Source organism: Pelodiscus sinensis, chromosome 5, assembly GCF_052426305.1.
Source record: "Pelodiscus sinensis isolate ZL-2025 chromosome 5, ASM5242630v1, whole genome shotgun sequence".
Lineage (NCBI taxonomy): Eukaryota > Metazoa > Chordata > Testudines > Trionychidae > Pelodiscus > Pelodiscus sinensis.
Window position 1 is genome coordinate 126,326,836 of NC_143056.1, and position 12,280 is coordinate 126,339,115.

At 59.3% G+C, this 12,280-nt stretch overlaps 1 protein-coding gene across 3 annotated transcripts; it reads left to right on the forward strand.

Moving 5' to 3' along the window:
• The first annotated feature begins 239 nt into the window (after nucleotides 1-239).
• Nucleotides 240-11,874, forward strand: SAXO4 (stabilizer of axonemal microtubules 4). 3 transcript variants are annotated; one of them, XM_014577150.4, is made up of 14 exons: nucleotides 243-352; nucleotides 2,640-2,784; nucleotides 3,466-3,583; nucleotides 4,042-4,195; nucleotides 5,867-5,995; nucleotides 6,337-6,400; nucleotides 8,960-9,063; nucleotides 9,575-9,634; nucleotides 10,015-10,101; nucleotides 10,286-10,393; nucleotides 10,481-10,575; nucleotides 10,971-11,135; nucleotides 11,241-11,328; nucleotides 11,718-11,874. In XM_014577150.4, the coding sequence occupies exons 2-13, from the start codon at nucleotides 2,679-2,681 to the stop codon at nucleotides 11,326-11,328; spliced, it is 1,278 nt and encodes a 425-aa protein (XP_014432636.3). In that variant the 5' UTR covers nucleotides 243-352; nucleotides 2,640-2,678; the 3' UTR covers nucleotides 11,718-11,874. The 3 variants fall into 3 exon arrangements, with proteins under 3 accessions (XP_075784560.2, XP_014432636.3, XP_025042691.3); XM_075928445.2 differs by lacking the exon at nucleotides 3,466-3,583 and having other exon boundaries at nucleotides 240-352; nucleotides 4,046-4,195; XM_025186906.3 differs by lacking the exons at nucleotides 243-352; nucleotides 3,466-3,583 and having other exon boundaries at nucleotides 2,598-2,784; nucleotides 4,046-4,195.
• The last annotated feature ends 406 nt before the right edge of the window (nucleotides 11,875-12,280 follow it).

Sequence of the window (12,280 nt, forward strand, 5' to 3'; positions counted from 1 at the left end):
TCCTGCTGCCTCATGGTAATGTTGGGAAGAGGGCGCAGCTGTGCAGCACCCCCTGTGTGACCCAGCAAGGCCGAATGCCTCTATCAGCTGCGAGCAGGGAGCAGGGCTGGAAACCACTGCAGCCCCAGCTCTCCACTGGGATGCCAGCCTGCATTGTCAGGGCTTGTAAGATCCCCCTGCAGCCTGGGCCTCCCCGCCCTCCTGCTGGAAGCTATCCTGTTTCCCCAGCCGGTTGCTATGCACTGGTCACTCGGAGACAGGCTGCGACTGGGCAGGCCTGCACATTCCTCCAGCGAGTGCCTACCTCGGCTCAGCCCCTGCCAGGAACTCGCCAGAGCCCCACTGGGGGCAGGTAAGGGGGTAGCGGGGGTGGGGAAATTCGTGTGGCTCAGCCCTGGCCCAGAGGGATTGACCCCAGAGCTGAGGGGATGGCTGGTTCTGTGGCCTCTGCTGAGCATGTCGACCGAAGGGGGATAGCCAGTGGCAATAGCCATGATGGGTTTGCACTGCTCACTGAGCCCCTCCTCCCCTGGGAATAATGGCTCTGAGAAGGGGCAGTATCCCCATCGGTCTACAGCTGTTAACTCTGAAGCCTAATAACATCATGCGTGTCAACGTCAGTTCTTTCACAATGGAACAAAGCAAATGAGAAAGAAGGGGGATCAGATGACCGGGCAAGTCTTTTTGTTCTGTTCGGCTAGCACCAGGCATGGTAGGGTCCGTTACTGGGGGTCCTGGGCACTGCAATCATACAAATAATGGAGAATTTCATAATGTAGTTGTGGTAGCACCCCCTGCCTGTGTCATGAGTGGAGGGGTGGAAAGCTTGGGTTGTGGGCAGAGCCAGGGAAAGGACCAGCACATCTCTTTCCTGTGCTGACCCCTGGATCTCTGAGGTGGGTACAAGCCCCCCGAGGCCTCCCCGTAGCAGCTGCCATGAGGTAGCTTTGAGGAGCCTTCTCAGGTACTTCTAGAGTTGACGAGGACAGCTCCTCAGCAGAGCACAGCACGAAGATGCTCAGTGTGGGCCACATCTTTACACATCTGTTGGGATGTGTGTTTGTGGGGGGGGAAGGATGCATGTTCCCCTGCTCTCTGAGCCTCTAGTTATGTTGGAACCCTGACTCTCCCCAGTACGTTCTTGGCTGGGATGGAGGCGCTTCCTGCAAATTTATTCTGTCAGGCCAGATCATCCTCTGTACAGAGTTTCTTGCTAATTCCCAGCTTGCATGGGGAGAACCTGCCCCAGAAGAGATGGGGTACATAGCTGGGCTTGGGGAGCTCCACCAAGTGCTGGGGAGCTGGAGCAGAAGGGAAGAGAAGCTGAAGGATTTCACGGGGGAGAGGAGGGAAGGCAGGAGCCCCTGAAGGGCCTGGTAACTCTGGAGGGCACTTAGTCTGCAATCGTCAGAGGCCCTCAATGCCAGCTGGCAAAGGGTTTTCCTCAGCCTCTCACAGGCCTGACAAACTCACTGCACCTAGTGCCCTGCTGTCATGGGATTTATCCAGAAATAGCGTTGTGCAAGGTGAGTGAAAGCCGGCGTCACGCTGCTCACAAACACTGGTGTGCAATGTCCGTACGGAGAAGATCTCTCCAATATGATGTGCGCCCCCGGCACTCTGTCTTAACGGCTGTAACCTGGCAGAGCTGATGCTGTGTTCAGCCAGACAGGAGATCCAATGTGCGTCTGTCAGATGTAAGTGATGCCACCTCTGCCTAGGGCATGAATGGGGGCTGGAGACCAGCCTGCAGGGGCTGCTGTGGCTAGGGGGTGTGAAGACCATGAATTTAGGGGGCCTCTGGGGAAGGCAAAAGGACATATTGGTTATCCTTCAGTGAGGTAGCAAAACTGACACCGCTTTTCCCATGAACGAAGGTCGGATCCTGGCCTTGTGGCAAGTGAGGCTAGGAAGTTCCCAAGAAGGGGATTTTCACCTGTTAAAAGCTTTACACCTAACGGACTCTTCTTATTCCCCCTGCATGCTAGCTCTTAAATCTTAACCTTTGTGACTGAACTGAGAGTGCTTGTCCGGGCAAAGATATGCCAACGCTGCCTGGCTACCCTGGTCTCAAACGAGCCAGTGGGTGTCCCGTTCCCTGGAGAGTAGCAAACTGAGGGGTCAGTGTCAGGGGCTGGACACCGCAAGGGGACGCCTTTGATGAGTCTGTGGTGCACCAAGTGCTGCCCTTCAAGGCAAAGTAGAGGCTGGCACAGCCCCTGAGGGGAGAGTGAGTGTGGCTGAAGGGCTGGCAGTGTCAGGGAGCAGACAGCTACCACAAAAATGCTCCCTCAGAGACCTGCTGAGGCAGGAAGGTAACAGGCGCTAGTGTCCTGTAGCCTCTGGGCTCAGCACGGTTCCCTGTCATCTCCAGGCCCTGGCAGGATCAGTTGGAGTCAGAACTGAGATCCTGGGTCTTGGGGCTCTGGGGCTTTCTCCGGATCTCCCAGGAGATCCAGGCCTCTCTTGTCCAGGGATCCCAGCTTGGAGCTGAGTTTTGTTCCTGCCCTCTGATGTCACAGTGTCACAGGTATGACCTCACATTCCGTTACCAGGGTGACCCCAGAGGATCAGTTGAGCTGGGCAGGGCGGGTGGTGAGCTGCCCATCTCCCCCGTACCACAGCCTCTGTTTCTATAGCTACCAGGCAGCCTGTGGAGACCCAGCCCTACCTTGGCCATGGGGCGCCTCCCCCTGGGTGGCGTCTCGCCCTATGTGAGGACCAGCACTGGTGGGAGTGTGGACCCTCTGAAGTTCTATGCCACCAGCTACAGCACAGCTTATGGTAAGGGCCCTGTGGGAAGTGTGGCCAACGTGGCAAATGTGGCCGTGAAGGATCAGGGGTGGGGAGGGTAAAGTGCATGCCAGGCCTGGAGCCTGCACCCTACAGGCCATGTGAATGGCCTTCCCTGCATCCCAGTGGGCTGGCCATCACTCCCCCTGGCGTCACCAACTCACTGGAGCCAGGGAACCAGTCAGCAGTGCCTCTCTGCCACCCTGCACCACTTGCCCACAGGGCACTGCCAGCCTGGCCCCGGTCTCCTTGTCCCACCAGGGACAAAGCCCAAAGCTGCATCCCTAACAGGGCCCCGTGTCTCTGGCCAGTCCCCCGCACTAACCCCTCTAAGGACTGAATCCACAGTGCTTGGTCCCAGGCCTCAGCCACAGTCCTGAGTAGCCTATGTGCTCTCTCTAGTACCCTCAGGAGGCCAGAGCCTGTGTAACCTGTATAAGTCCTGTCCTGGTGCAGTACTACAGACTTGCTGTCTCAGCTCCATCTCCTGGGTTTAATTAACCCTTGATGCCCACGGTTTGGCTCTTAGGGATTGTCCTGGAAGAGCAAGTCCTTTCTAAGGCTCTGAATGCACAAAGGGCTTGTCCACCCTGAGCAAGAGTCTCTCTCTCTCCATGGTCTCCCCACATTGTCTGCGTGGCTGATACCTGCCCTCCCGCTGCTGTTTGGCAGGGCAGGAGAGGTTCCACCCTCGCATCGGCCACCACTCCGGAGCTGGGTACAAATCCAATTACCGGCCTGTTGTCTCCTACAAGGACAGCCTGGATCAAGTGGATAATCCAGCCATGGGGTAGGCTGTCCATGTGCACCCTGAGGAGTTGAGGGGGTCTGGGTAGAGCTGTGTGCAGGGTGGGGATTGCCTCATGGGCAATAGACCCTCCCTTCTATCGTGGAGTGTTGATCGCAACAGGGCAGCCCTAGAGGGCACTCCAGCTTGGCGGGTCTCCCTCACTGCTCCCCATTCACCCCTTGGGGAGGACAGCATGTCAGTGCAGAACTGAGATTGCTTTTGGGGAAGGGCAGTCCTGCTCAAGGCAGCCATGTGGTTGAGCAGATAGAGCACTTGGCTGGGGCTCAGGAGTTTTCTTCCCAGCTCTGCCGTTCGACCACAGTGGGCAAGTCACTTCCCGTGCCTCAGTTTCCCTAGTGGTGATGATCTTGGCCTCCTTTCCAGAGAGCTGTGAGACCTACAGAAGACCTAGCTACTCTGACCATTATCCCTCACTTGTTCTCTTCCTCCTGCTCCAGACAGCTTCTCCAAGATAACTACGATACGGTGACCACCAAGCACTTCCGGCCCCTCCAGCTGCCCGACGGCAAGTACCCCCTGCCCTGGAGCGTCTACCAGCCGGGGAGCGGGTTTGTGCGAGACAAGCCCATTTCCTTCCCCACCACCAAAGCCGTAAGTGTCCAGTGAGCCCCAGGCTCTGGGCATGGGCTAGGGAGCCATCTGCCATTGGGAATGTAACCCAGTGACATTGCGGCCAGAGGGTTGTGTAGCTGGGACTTTCCATCCCAGAGCCAATGCTAGACTGTAGGGCTGGGGGCAGGGAGGACTTTAACCCTTTAATAACCATACACAACGTGACCCTTTTACTTTATAGACTAGGGGCAACCAGGAAAATGGAACTTACAACATTAGCTTCGGTTGTATCCGCCTGTGGTCTCTTGTCTTAGCACAGGGGTGGGCAAGATACAGCCGGTGGGCTGAATCTGGCCCGCCAAGCCGCTTGATCTAGCCTGCGGCCTGCCCTGTCGCTGTCCTGCCCCCAGACCAATCGAGACCTGGGGGCGGCAGGAGTGCGCAGTCATTCGCTGTTCAAAACAGCTGGCAGCTGCCTCTCTCCTCCAGGGGCATGTGCCACCAGCTGTTTTCAACAGCGAGTGACTTTGCGAACTGCCCCGTCCCCAGGTCCTGATTCGCCTACGGGCAGGGGAGCGCATGAAGTTCCCCCCACACACATACCACCCACTAGGAGCGTGCGGTGCCTAGAGGGAATCGCCCCTTTGCACCTGAGGCCCCGCCCATTCCAGGCCTGCGACCGCCTATTAACATTTGTGAAGTGGTCTCCCTACAAAAATGATTGACCACCCCTGTCTTAGAGCATAAGGTCTTTGGGTCAGAGCGCAGCCTGGCACCTTTGGGTATGTCCACACTGCATACGAATGGCAGGTTTGAGCCCACTTCCTCCTTCCATCCACTCCCAGATCAGACTTTGGGTTGGGGCCACGCCCGGGCGTGTTGCAGTGTGGACACCACTGAAGCCACAGATCCGAGTCAGCAGGGCTGTGTAGTGCAGTCCGGACAAGCTAGCCCTGCTGTGAGACCCTGGCCCAGCTTTTGCAAGCCCAAGTTTAAGGTGGATGCTCAAGTTTCCACCCTGCAGACCCAGGTTTACAATGCAGTGTAGACACCGCCACGGGGCCGGCCACACACACAATAAGCAGTCACATGCGTTGCTTCTGTTCTGATGGGGCTGTTAATAATGTGACCGTTTTAATGGATGTCCCAGGGCCTTTGAAGGCTGGGGACTGACTCCTGAGTGCAGGCTCTGTTGCAGGCCGGGCCCCATTGGCACGAGGTGACCTCAGAGGCACGGTCACCCAGTGACTGCTTTGTGGCCTAGGCAACATGAGGGCCTTGCAGGGAGGTCGCAGTCCGGACCTCATGCAGCGGAGGGTTGGCAGCTTTGGCGGAGAGGCCAAGGACTGAATGGGCATAGAGCCTGCCCTGCCCTCTTTCCCTGAGAGTGGGCACCTCCGGGGCTTGTCCTGCAGCTGGGGGCATCCAGAGGTAGTCAGCTGGGAGGGCTGATTTAACACAGGTACAGGGACTTGTGCCCAGGCATTGTGCCCACCTCCTTGCCACGCCCCCAATTTAACCCCCAGAACACGAACCCCCCATCGCCTCCTGCAGCAAAGGTCCATACGAACCATTCCTCTGCCTGCGCCTGCCCCCCACACTGTGGGGATGCAGAGGCTCAGCAATGCCCTGTGCAGCCTAGTCCTTCCTGGCTGCTTGGGGGCCTGCACTTTGCTGTCCTGGGACTCACCAGAGGGGCTCGCTCTGCAGGTGAAGAAAGTCCACTTTGATACCCGGGACCAAGGGCCGCAAGCCATCCCGGGGCTGGAGCCCAGACACCTCCCCGACCTGCACAAGCCGCAGGGGAAAGGCTCTGTCGAGGCGGAGAATGCCAGACACGTGAGTGCAGCCCTGGTGGTGGAGAAAGGGATCTTCCGGGTCTTGACCCACCACTGCTGTGGGGAACTGTCACTAGTCCTGGGCATCGCAGCAAAGCAAGGGGGAGCCTTGGTGTGCCCAGGGAGATCCACCCCAGGGGCAAAGTGATGGGGAGATGCCCTGGCACCAGACTGGAAGGCTCCTGCCAGGACAGGTGTAAGGCTGGGCAGGCAGAGGAGGTGGGTGAGGGTCTAGTTGGGTAGGTACTAGGCTGGGGAGGTGGGTACAGGTCTCCTGCCAGGGCAGGTGCAAGGCTGCACTCCCCGCCCCCCGATTCACTCACTCTCTCCTGCTCTTTGCAGGGTCCTCTCTACATGTCCACAGAGTATAACTCCAAGTTCCGCTTCGACATTCCCGGCCAGCCAGGTAGGGTCCTTCCTGCAGCCCCTCACACCCTCTGGAGCCATGTCCTGGGGTAGCCAACCAGGCCTCCTTGGTAGGCTCTCTCCTGGGAGCGACACCTGTACTTGTGCCATGTTCCAATCCCCAGCCATACCCAGGCTGGCCTTACCATGAGGTGAACTGAGGCAGCCGCCTCAGGTGCCAGACTGTGAGGGAACGCCACTAGGATCCAGAGTGTAGAAAATTGTGTCTGCTGCTGGTGCATATGTGTTCTCTCTGCTCTAGATGCACAGAGATGGTGGAGTGCTGTGCTGGAGGAAGGAGGGCACAAGAGACATAACAGGCAGGCAGGAGAAAAGGAGACATGGGGGGGTGGTCATTTGAGCTCCCCACCTCAGGTGCCAAAATGTTGTGGGCCGGCCCTGGCCATACCCAGCTGTGTGATGAGCCAGGGCTTAGACAGGCGCACAGGGTCAGAGCCAGTGCCCCAGCTGGGGGGTCATGGGCCGTTGTGTGGCTGCAGGACTCTGTCTCAAGTACCGACTGCTTGTGGTTCCCCTGGGATTTTGCTTTAATCCCGGTGTTCAGGCCAAATTCCAATTCAGGTGCTTACCTTCTGCCTCCCGAAATCCCCCCCAGCAGTTTCAGTTGGCTTTGCTTTTTGTTTCCCCTGCCTGTCCTATGCTGTTGTGTGGCTGTGAGCTGTGAACACATGCCAGCTCAGAGGTGGCTGCGTCACTGTGGTAGGGACAGGTTCCACAGTCTTTTTGGAAACCCCCTCCCCCCGGACCCTGCCCCCGTACCGTCTGTGGGATTGAAAGTGCTCTGTGCAAGATGACACCCTGCAGCCCGCCTCTTGTCCCCTGCCTGGGAGCACAACCCCCCAGCTCTAAGGGGTGGGGTCTCCCAACCCATGAGCTATCTGACCCTGGGGAAGCCGGGAGGGGGTGTTATTGGAACCCCTGTCATGAAGGGAGTCCTGGGTGAACCATGCTGTCCTATTAGCTAGAGCTGTCTGGGAATGGAAAGGGGTGTCTGTCTCTTTAATTCCAAGGCACTCAGGCCAGGGTGGGGGGGAATGTGGTGAGCACTCTGAATTGCCCCCTGGGCATGAGCAGTTCCTGTCTCTGGCACAGACCATGCCGACTGTACGACCTCAGTCGGGGCGTTTGAGTTGTTGGTCTTTACAATCGCTCGCACTTCCCATGTAGCCCCCTTGCTGTGGTCGGCTCTCAGCCCGGGCACATCAGAGGCAGGGTTTGCATGCAGCCCCCTAACCACTTGCAGCAGGCTCCCTCGCTGCTGCTCCCGAACAGCCCAGGGCCCGCCCTGCGATCTTAGCTACCCAGGGCCCACGCCGAGATTTTTTCTTCCCTCCGACGTGGGCTGGTATCACGGTCATGAGGTCAGCTTATCTCTGCCTGTTGGCTTGGCTCATTTCCCTGCTGCAGCTCTCAGTGCCTGTGCGCCCCTCATTTTCATTCAACCATCCCTCAGGGAGGTGTGAGGCAGATGGGGAGGGGTCTCTGTCTCCCTTTAGTGACTAGTGATTGGGGAGCCAGCTCTTGGCCCTTAGTCTGAAATAACACCCGCTCCCCCCGTTCGAATTTGTAAGTGGTGCATCCACACTACCAAGCCTGTTACCCTGGAATAAGGGACCTCAGAATTCGAACTCTGTTCTCCTGCTTTTCACGAGGAATAACGCTAATTCCGAACATATCAGTCCAAAATAACGTTAGTGTGGTCACGCCACGGGATGTAGTGGGCAAGCAGTACGCTCTGTTTGGGCAGGCATTCACTGGTTGCTGTGTTTGGGCCGTGAGGGACCCCTACTGGCCTGTGTCTGTAAGCACTGCCCAGCATGGGGGGCTGCCTGAGGTCATGTAGACAAAGACCCAACCAGTCCTACCTGTTGAGGGCAGGGACTGAACAAAGGATGCGAGTGTTCGGGGGAAGGTTCGGTTTCGGCTGGGGAAAACCATGAAGGGGACAGACTAAGCAGAGGGTCTAATCCCAAGGGGTCTGAGGCAGCCTGGCCCTGACTCCTGTAGCCACATCACGTCTATGCTGTATTGTACCCTGGAGAAGCAATAAGCCCCCTCTATTCTACTGGCTGGCGGAGTCTGTTCTGGCTGCTACAGGAGTGCAGGATTGGGGGCGAACCCCGACGCGCTGTCACACTCCGGTGCCCCTAATTCAAACTAATTAGCCTCCAGAAGGCCTCCCGCCGCTCCCCAGGGTGCATCCTGGTGCTGTGAGTCCGAGGTAGCGCGTCCATGTGGACGGAGCCTGCTTCAGACTAATTTCGAGGTTTTCCCCGTAGCAAGGACACGCAAGTTCAAATGTGTTAAATCGGGAGTTCTTAAGTCGAATTTAGTAATTTTAAAATGATTTGCTAGTGTAGACATGGCCTGGATGAGCTCTGGCCGGAGAGGCAGGTGGTTTTACAGCCAGCGTCGGAGGTTCACACCCGGAGGTGCTGCGTTAGGTGACTGTAGCTGGCTTGGCTGTGTTGGTTGTGGCACAGCGGGGTCAGACTCACTCTGTGAATGTGGGTGACAGCGTATCCCCCTCCCATTACAGATTTCCTACAGAGGAAGACCATTGGAGCGAAGGAGGAGACGGGGTTCACTGAGGACACCCAGCAAAACCCCATAGTGACCCTGCCACCTCCTCCAGGAGAGCCAGTTAGTGCTGGGTCCTGCCCACCCCCCACGCTGAACTAAGTGGAGCACAGCGCCCCCCCTTTGGACCTGTATATGAACCAGCTGTGCAAGCCCTGATTTACCCAGAAGCCTGTGCAATGGGCCAACCACCCCATCCTACTTCCCTCATCCTACCCCCCCCCCAGCCATTTTGTTCCGAACCGTCTCTGAGTGGCAGCTAGCATGAGGCCGAAGGCTCCTCTGCCTCACAGGAGCACATGCCAAAGCCATTTGGAGTCCAGCATCCCAAACACCGTCCTGCTCCCAACACACACAGTTCAGCAACGGGTGTGTGGTGGGGGGGGGGGGGGGAATTGCCCACAGCCTGGCCTCATCCCCATCAACTTCGGGCCCCCATGTCATGGGATAGCTCCACACACTGGTTCCTTACTGAGATCCCAAGGGGTAGGCAGGGCTGGCCCAGCCTGTCCGAGGAGTCCCGGGCCCTCCCCGAGAGGGGAAGGAGCCTCACAGCCCAGCATTTCCCTTGCAGCGAAGCCAGCCTGGCACCAGCATCACCAAGACGGACTTCGTGCCCAGCACTCTTCCCCATGTAAGAAGGGCCAGGGGGAGAGGGGCAGAGAGGGTGGCAAAGGGTAGGCTTCCGGGTGGGAAAGGCGTCACCCAGACTGGGGGAGGGCAGGGAAGGCAGGGTGGGGATGTCAGTAGAGATGAAGTGGGGAGGGCAGAGTTAAGGCCGTTCCTGGGCTGTGCCACCATGCCGGGGAAGCCATCTGGGCTGCCTTCTCCCAGAGTCCTCCATGGGCGGCCGAGTCCCAGTGCTTGGGGGGGCTTCCCCTGTGACCCTGCAGAGGCCGGGCTGTGGCGCCCTCTGCCCTGCTCCCTCTGGGCGGGTGAGCTGGGTGGCCACAAAGCGCTTGGGACAGGGGAGGCTCTGCCCCACGCTGGGTCACTCCATCCCACCCCCGTCAGGGCGACGAGTTCCTGCCGGTGCTGTCGAAGGGCTCCGAGCGAGAGACGGGGTTCAGCCGAGACAAAGGCAACAGCCTCCACGCCATGGTGAGCGATGCCTCCCTCCTGCCTGCGCCCCTGGCCTGCCCCCATCACTCCACCTCCCACCCTGCGTGCTGCCGCCAGTCCTGCCCCAATGCCAGAGGCCTCCTCGCCACCTGCAGGCCTCTCTGCCTCCTCCCTGCCTGCCTGTGTCTGGCCGGCCATTCACCTGGTCTCCTCCTGCCTCCAGCCCGGGGCCGAGAGGGCAGGACCCCTGAGTCACGATCAGTTCCGGGGGCTCCAGAGGCCGCCGCAGACTCAGACCAGCCTGCTGGGCCGGGAGTACGTGGGGAACAAGGTGAGTGAGAGCCCAGCCTGGGCCCCCTGCTCAGCATCCCACAGGGCCCCCCGGGCCTGGCTCCTCAGCCCCGTGTCCCTCCTCCAGGAACTCTCCGGATTCAGCCTCAACAATCAGAAGTACGTGTCACCCCCCTACGACCCGGACATGCCCAGCAAGTACCTCAGCAGCTACAACTCCAAGTGAGTCCGAAACTCTGCCACTGCCTGCCTGGGGCGAGCTCCCCTCGCTCCTTCCTCCCCCGGCCCCAGGGGGACCTGTCCCTGGGCACATCTGCCTCCCCCAGCTCACTCTGCCTCCCGGGGCCACTTCCCTTCCCCCTTCCTCTGGGAAGAGCTCTTACTGCTTCCCTCTGCCCCGGGGAGCTTCCCCGTGCCTCTGAGGGGCAGTCTCTCCTCCCTTCATGTGCATGCCCTGTGTGTCTGTCTGCCTGAGCGGAGGTGCCCTGCCTGGTACGTGTGTGTGTGTGGGGGAGGGGGGATGGAAGGGAGCCCTCCGGCCTGCGGGCAGGAGGCTGGGCACTCTCAGACCCAGCAGGATGCAGCGCTCTTTGACTCTGTTTCCTCCCCGCTGGCAGGTTTTATGACAACACCCTCAAGGGGGTGGACCGCGAAGGATGGATCCGTGGGGGAATCCAGCCCCAGCAGCCGGGCGGCTTCGCCACCAACAACCACATCACTGAACTGGGCAGGGACCCCAATGCCACGGAGACCCTGAGACGGGTCCATCCCCATGTCGGCAGGTGTGGCTGGCTGGCTCCCACTGCCCTTCACCCTGCCTTCCATCCTCCCCCGATGCCCTCCTGCCCCCCTCTTGCCTCGGTGACGCTCTCCCCCTCTGCTCCCAGGGCGATCACAGCGGTGGACCCGTTCTACCGTGATACGCCTCACAGCAACTGCTTCTCTGCTCTCTACCAGACCGCTGTACCCGAGTAGGTAAGGGCTCTGCGTGGGCTCACTGGCACCTCCCAGGGCGGCGGGGCTGGGACCGGACACACCCGCCAGAGACCTGGCCAGGCAGTGAGTGCTCAGCGCTGGTTCTGGAGCCAATGAGGCCAGGTGTCAAGATCTGCTGAGCCTGGATCAGGCTTTCTGCTCCCCAGGGAGGGCTTCCTCCAGGCCACAGCTCATGGCATTTCATTTCCCTTCAGGGAATGGTGCGAGGGGAGTCCCAGAGCCTTAGGAAGAGTGGGGAACAGGACAGCTTGGGGGCTAGGCTGCCTGTTCTCATCCCTGTTCTTTCCGTGTGTGTGTGTGCGCACGCGCGACCCCCATTTCCTGCCACGCTTCAATAACTGCTTTGCCTCTTTTTTGCTTTCCTGCAGCCCTGTCCTTCCATCTGGAGGGGCTGGTCTCCTGAGGCGAGGCAGGGGCTCTGGGGCTGCTCTCCTGCGGCAAGGCAGGAGCTTCCGCATCTCCCAAAGGGTTTTATTTTTCCAAGGACATAAAGAAAAATCATCACTCAGAGAAGGCTCATTGGTCTTTATTGGCCTAGCTGCCAGCCTCCCCCCAGTTCCCGGCCCCATCTACATCCCATAAACCTCTCCTCCTCTTTGCCATGGTCCCCATAGCCCTCCCCTTTTCCTTTTCTCCATGGACCCAGCGCCCCCTTCCCTCTTTGTCACCTGCTGTTCTCACAGGTGAGGCCTTCTCTGGGAGCAGACCCCAGCTCTCATCCCTCACAGGGATGCTCCCAGGGGGTCTTTGCACCTGAGGAATCAGCAGACGCCTCCGGGCACAAATGGAAACCCAAGCCCTTCTCCAGCACAGAGAGCAGTGGTCACCGTGCTCCATTCTGCCAGCCCCTCCGGTGCACATCAGCCCCGGCCTGCTCTGGCTGCCAGGGCAGGCCTGAGCCCTGCAGTTCCATTCTCCTGGCCTTCGGGCC

Bases quoted from the DNA above. Each gene is read 5' to 3' on its own strand.
- SAXO4 (XM_014577150.4), top strand. From the start codon at position 2,679: ATGGGGCGCCTCCCCCTGGGTGGCGTCTCGCCCTATGTGAGGACCAGC. The intron at 4,196-5,866 runs GTAAGTGTCCAG...CTCGCTCTGCAG, and splicing joins CCTTCCCCACCACCAAAGCC to GTGAAGAAAGTCCACTTTGA. The intron at 6,401-8,959 runs GTAGGGTCCTTC...CTCCCATTACAG, and splicing joins CGACATTCCCGGCCAGCCAG to ATTTCCTACAGAGGAAGACC.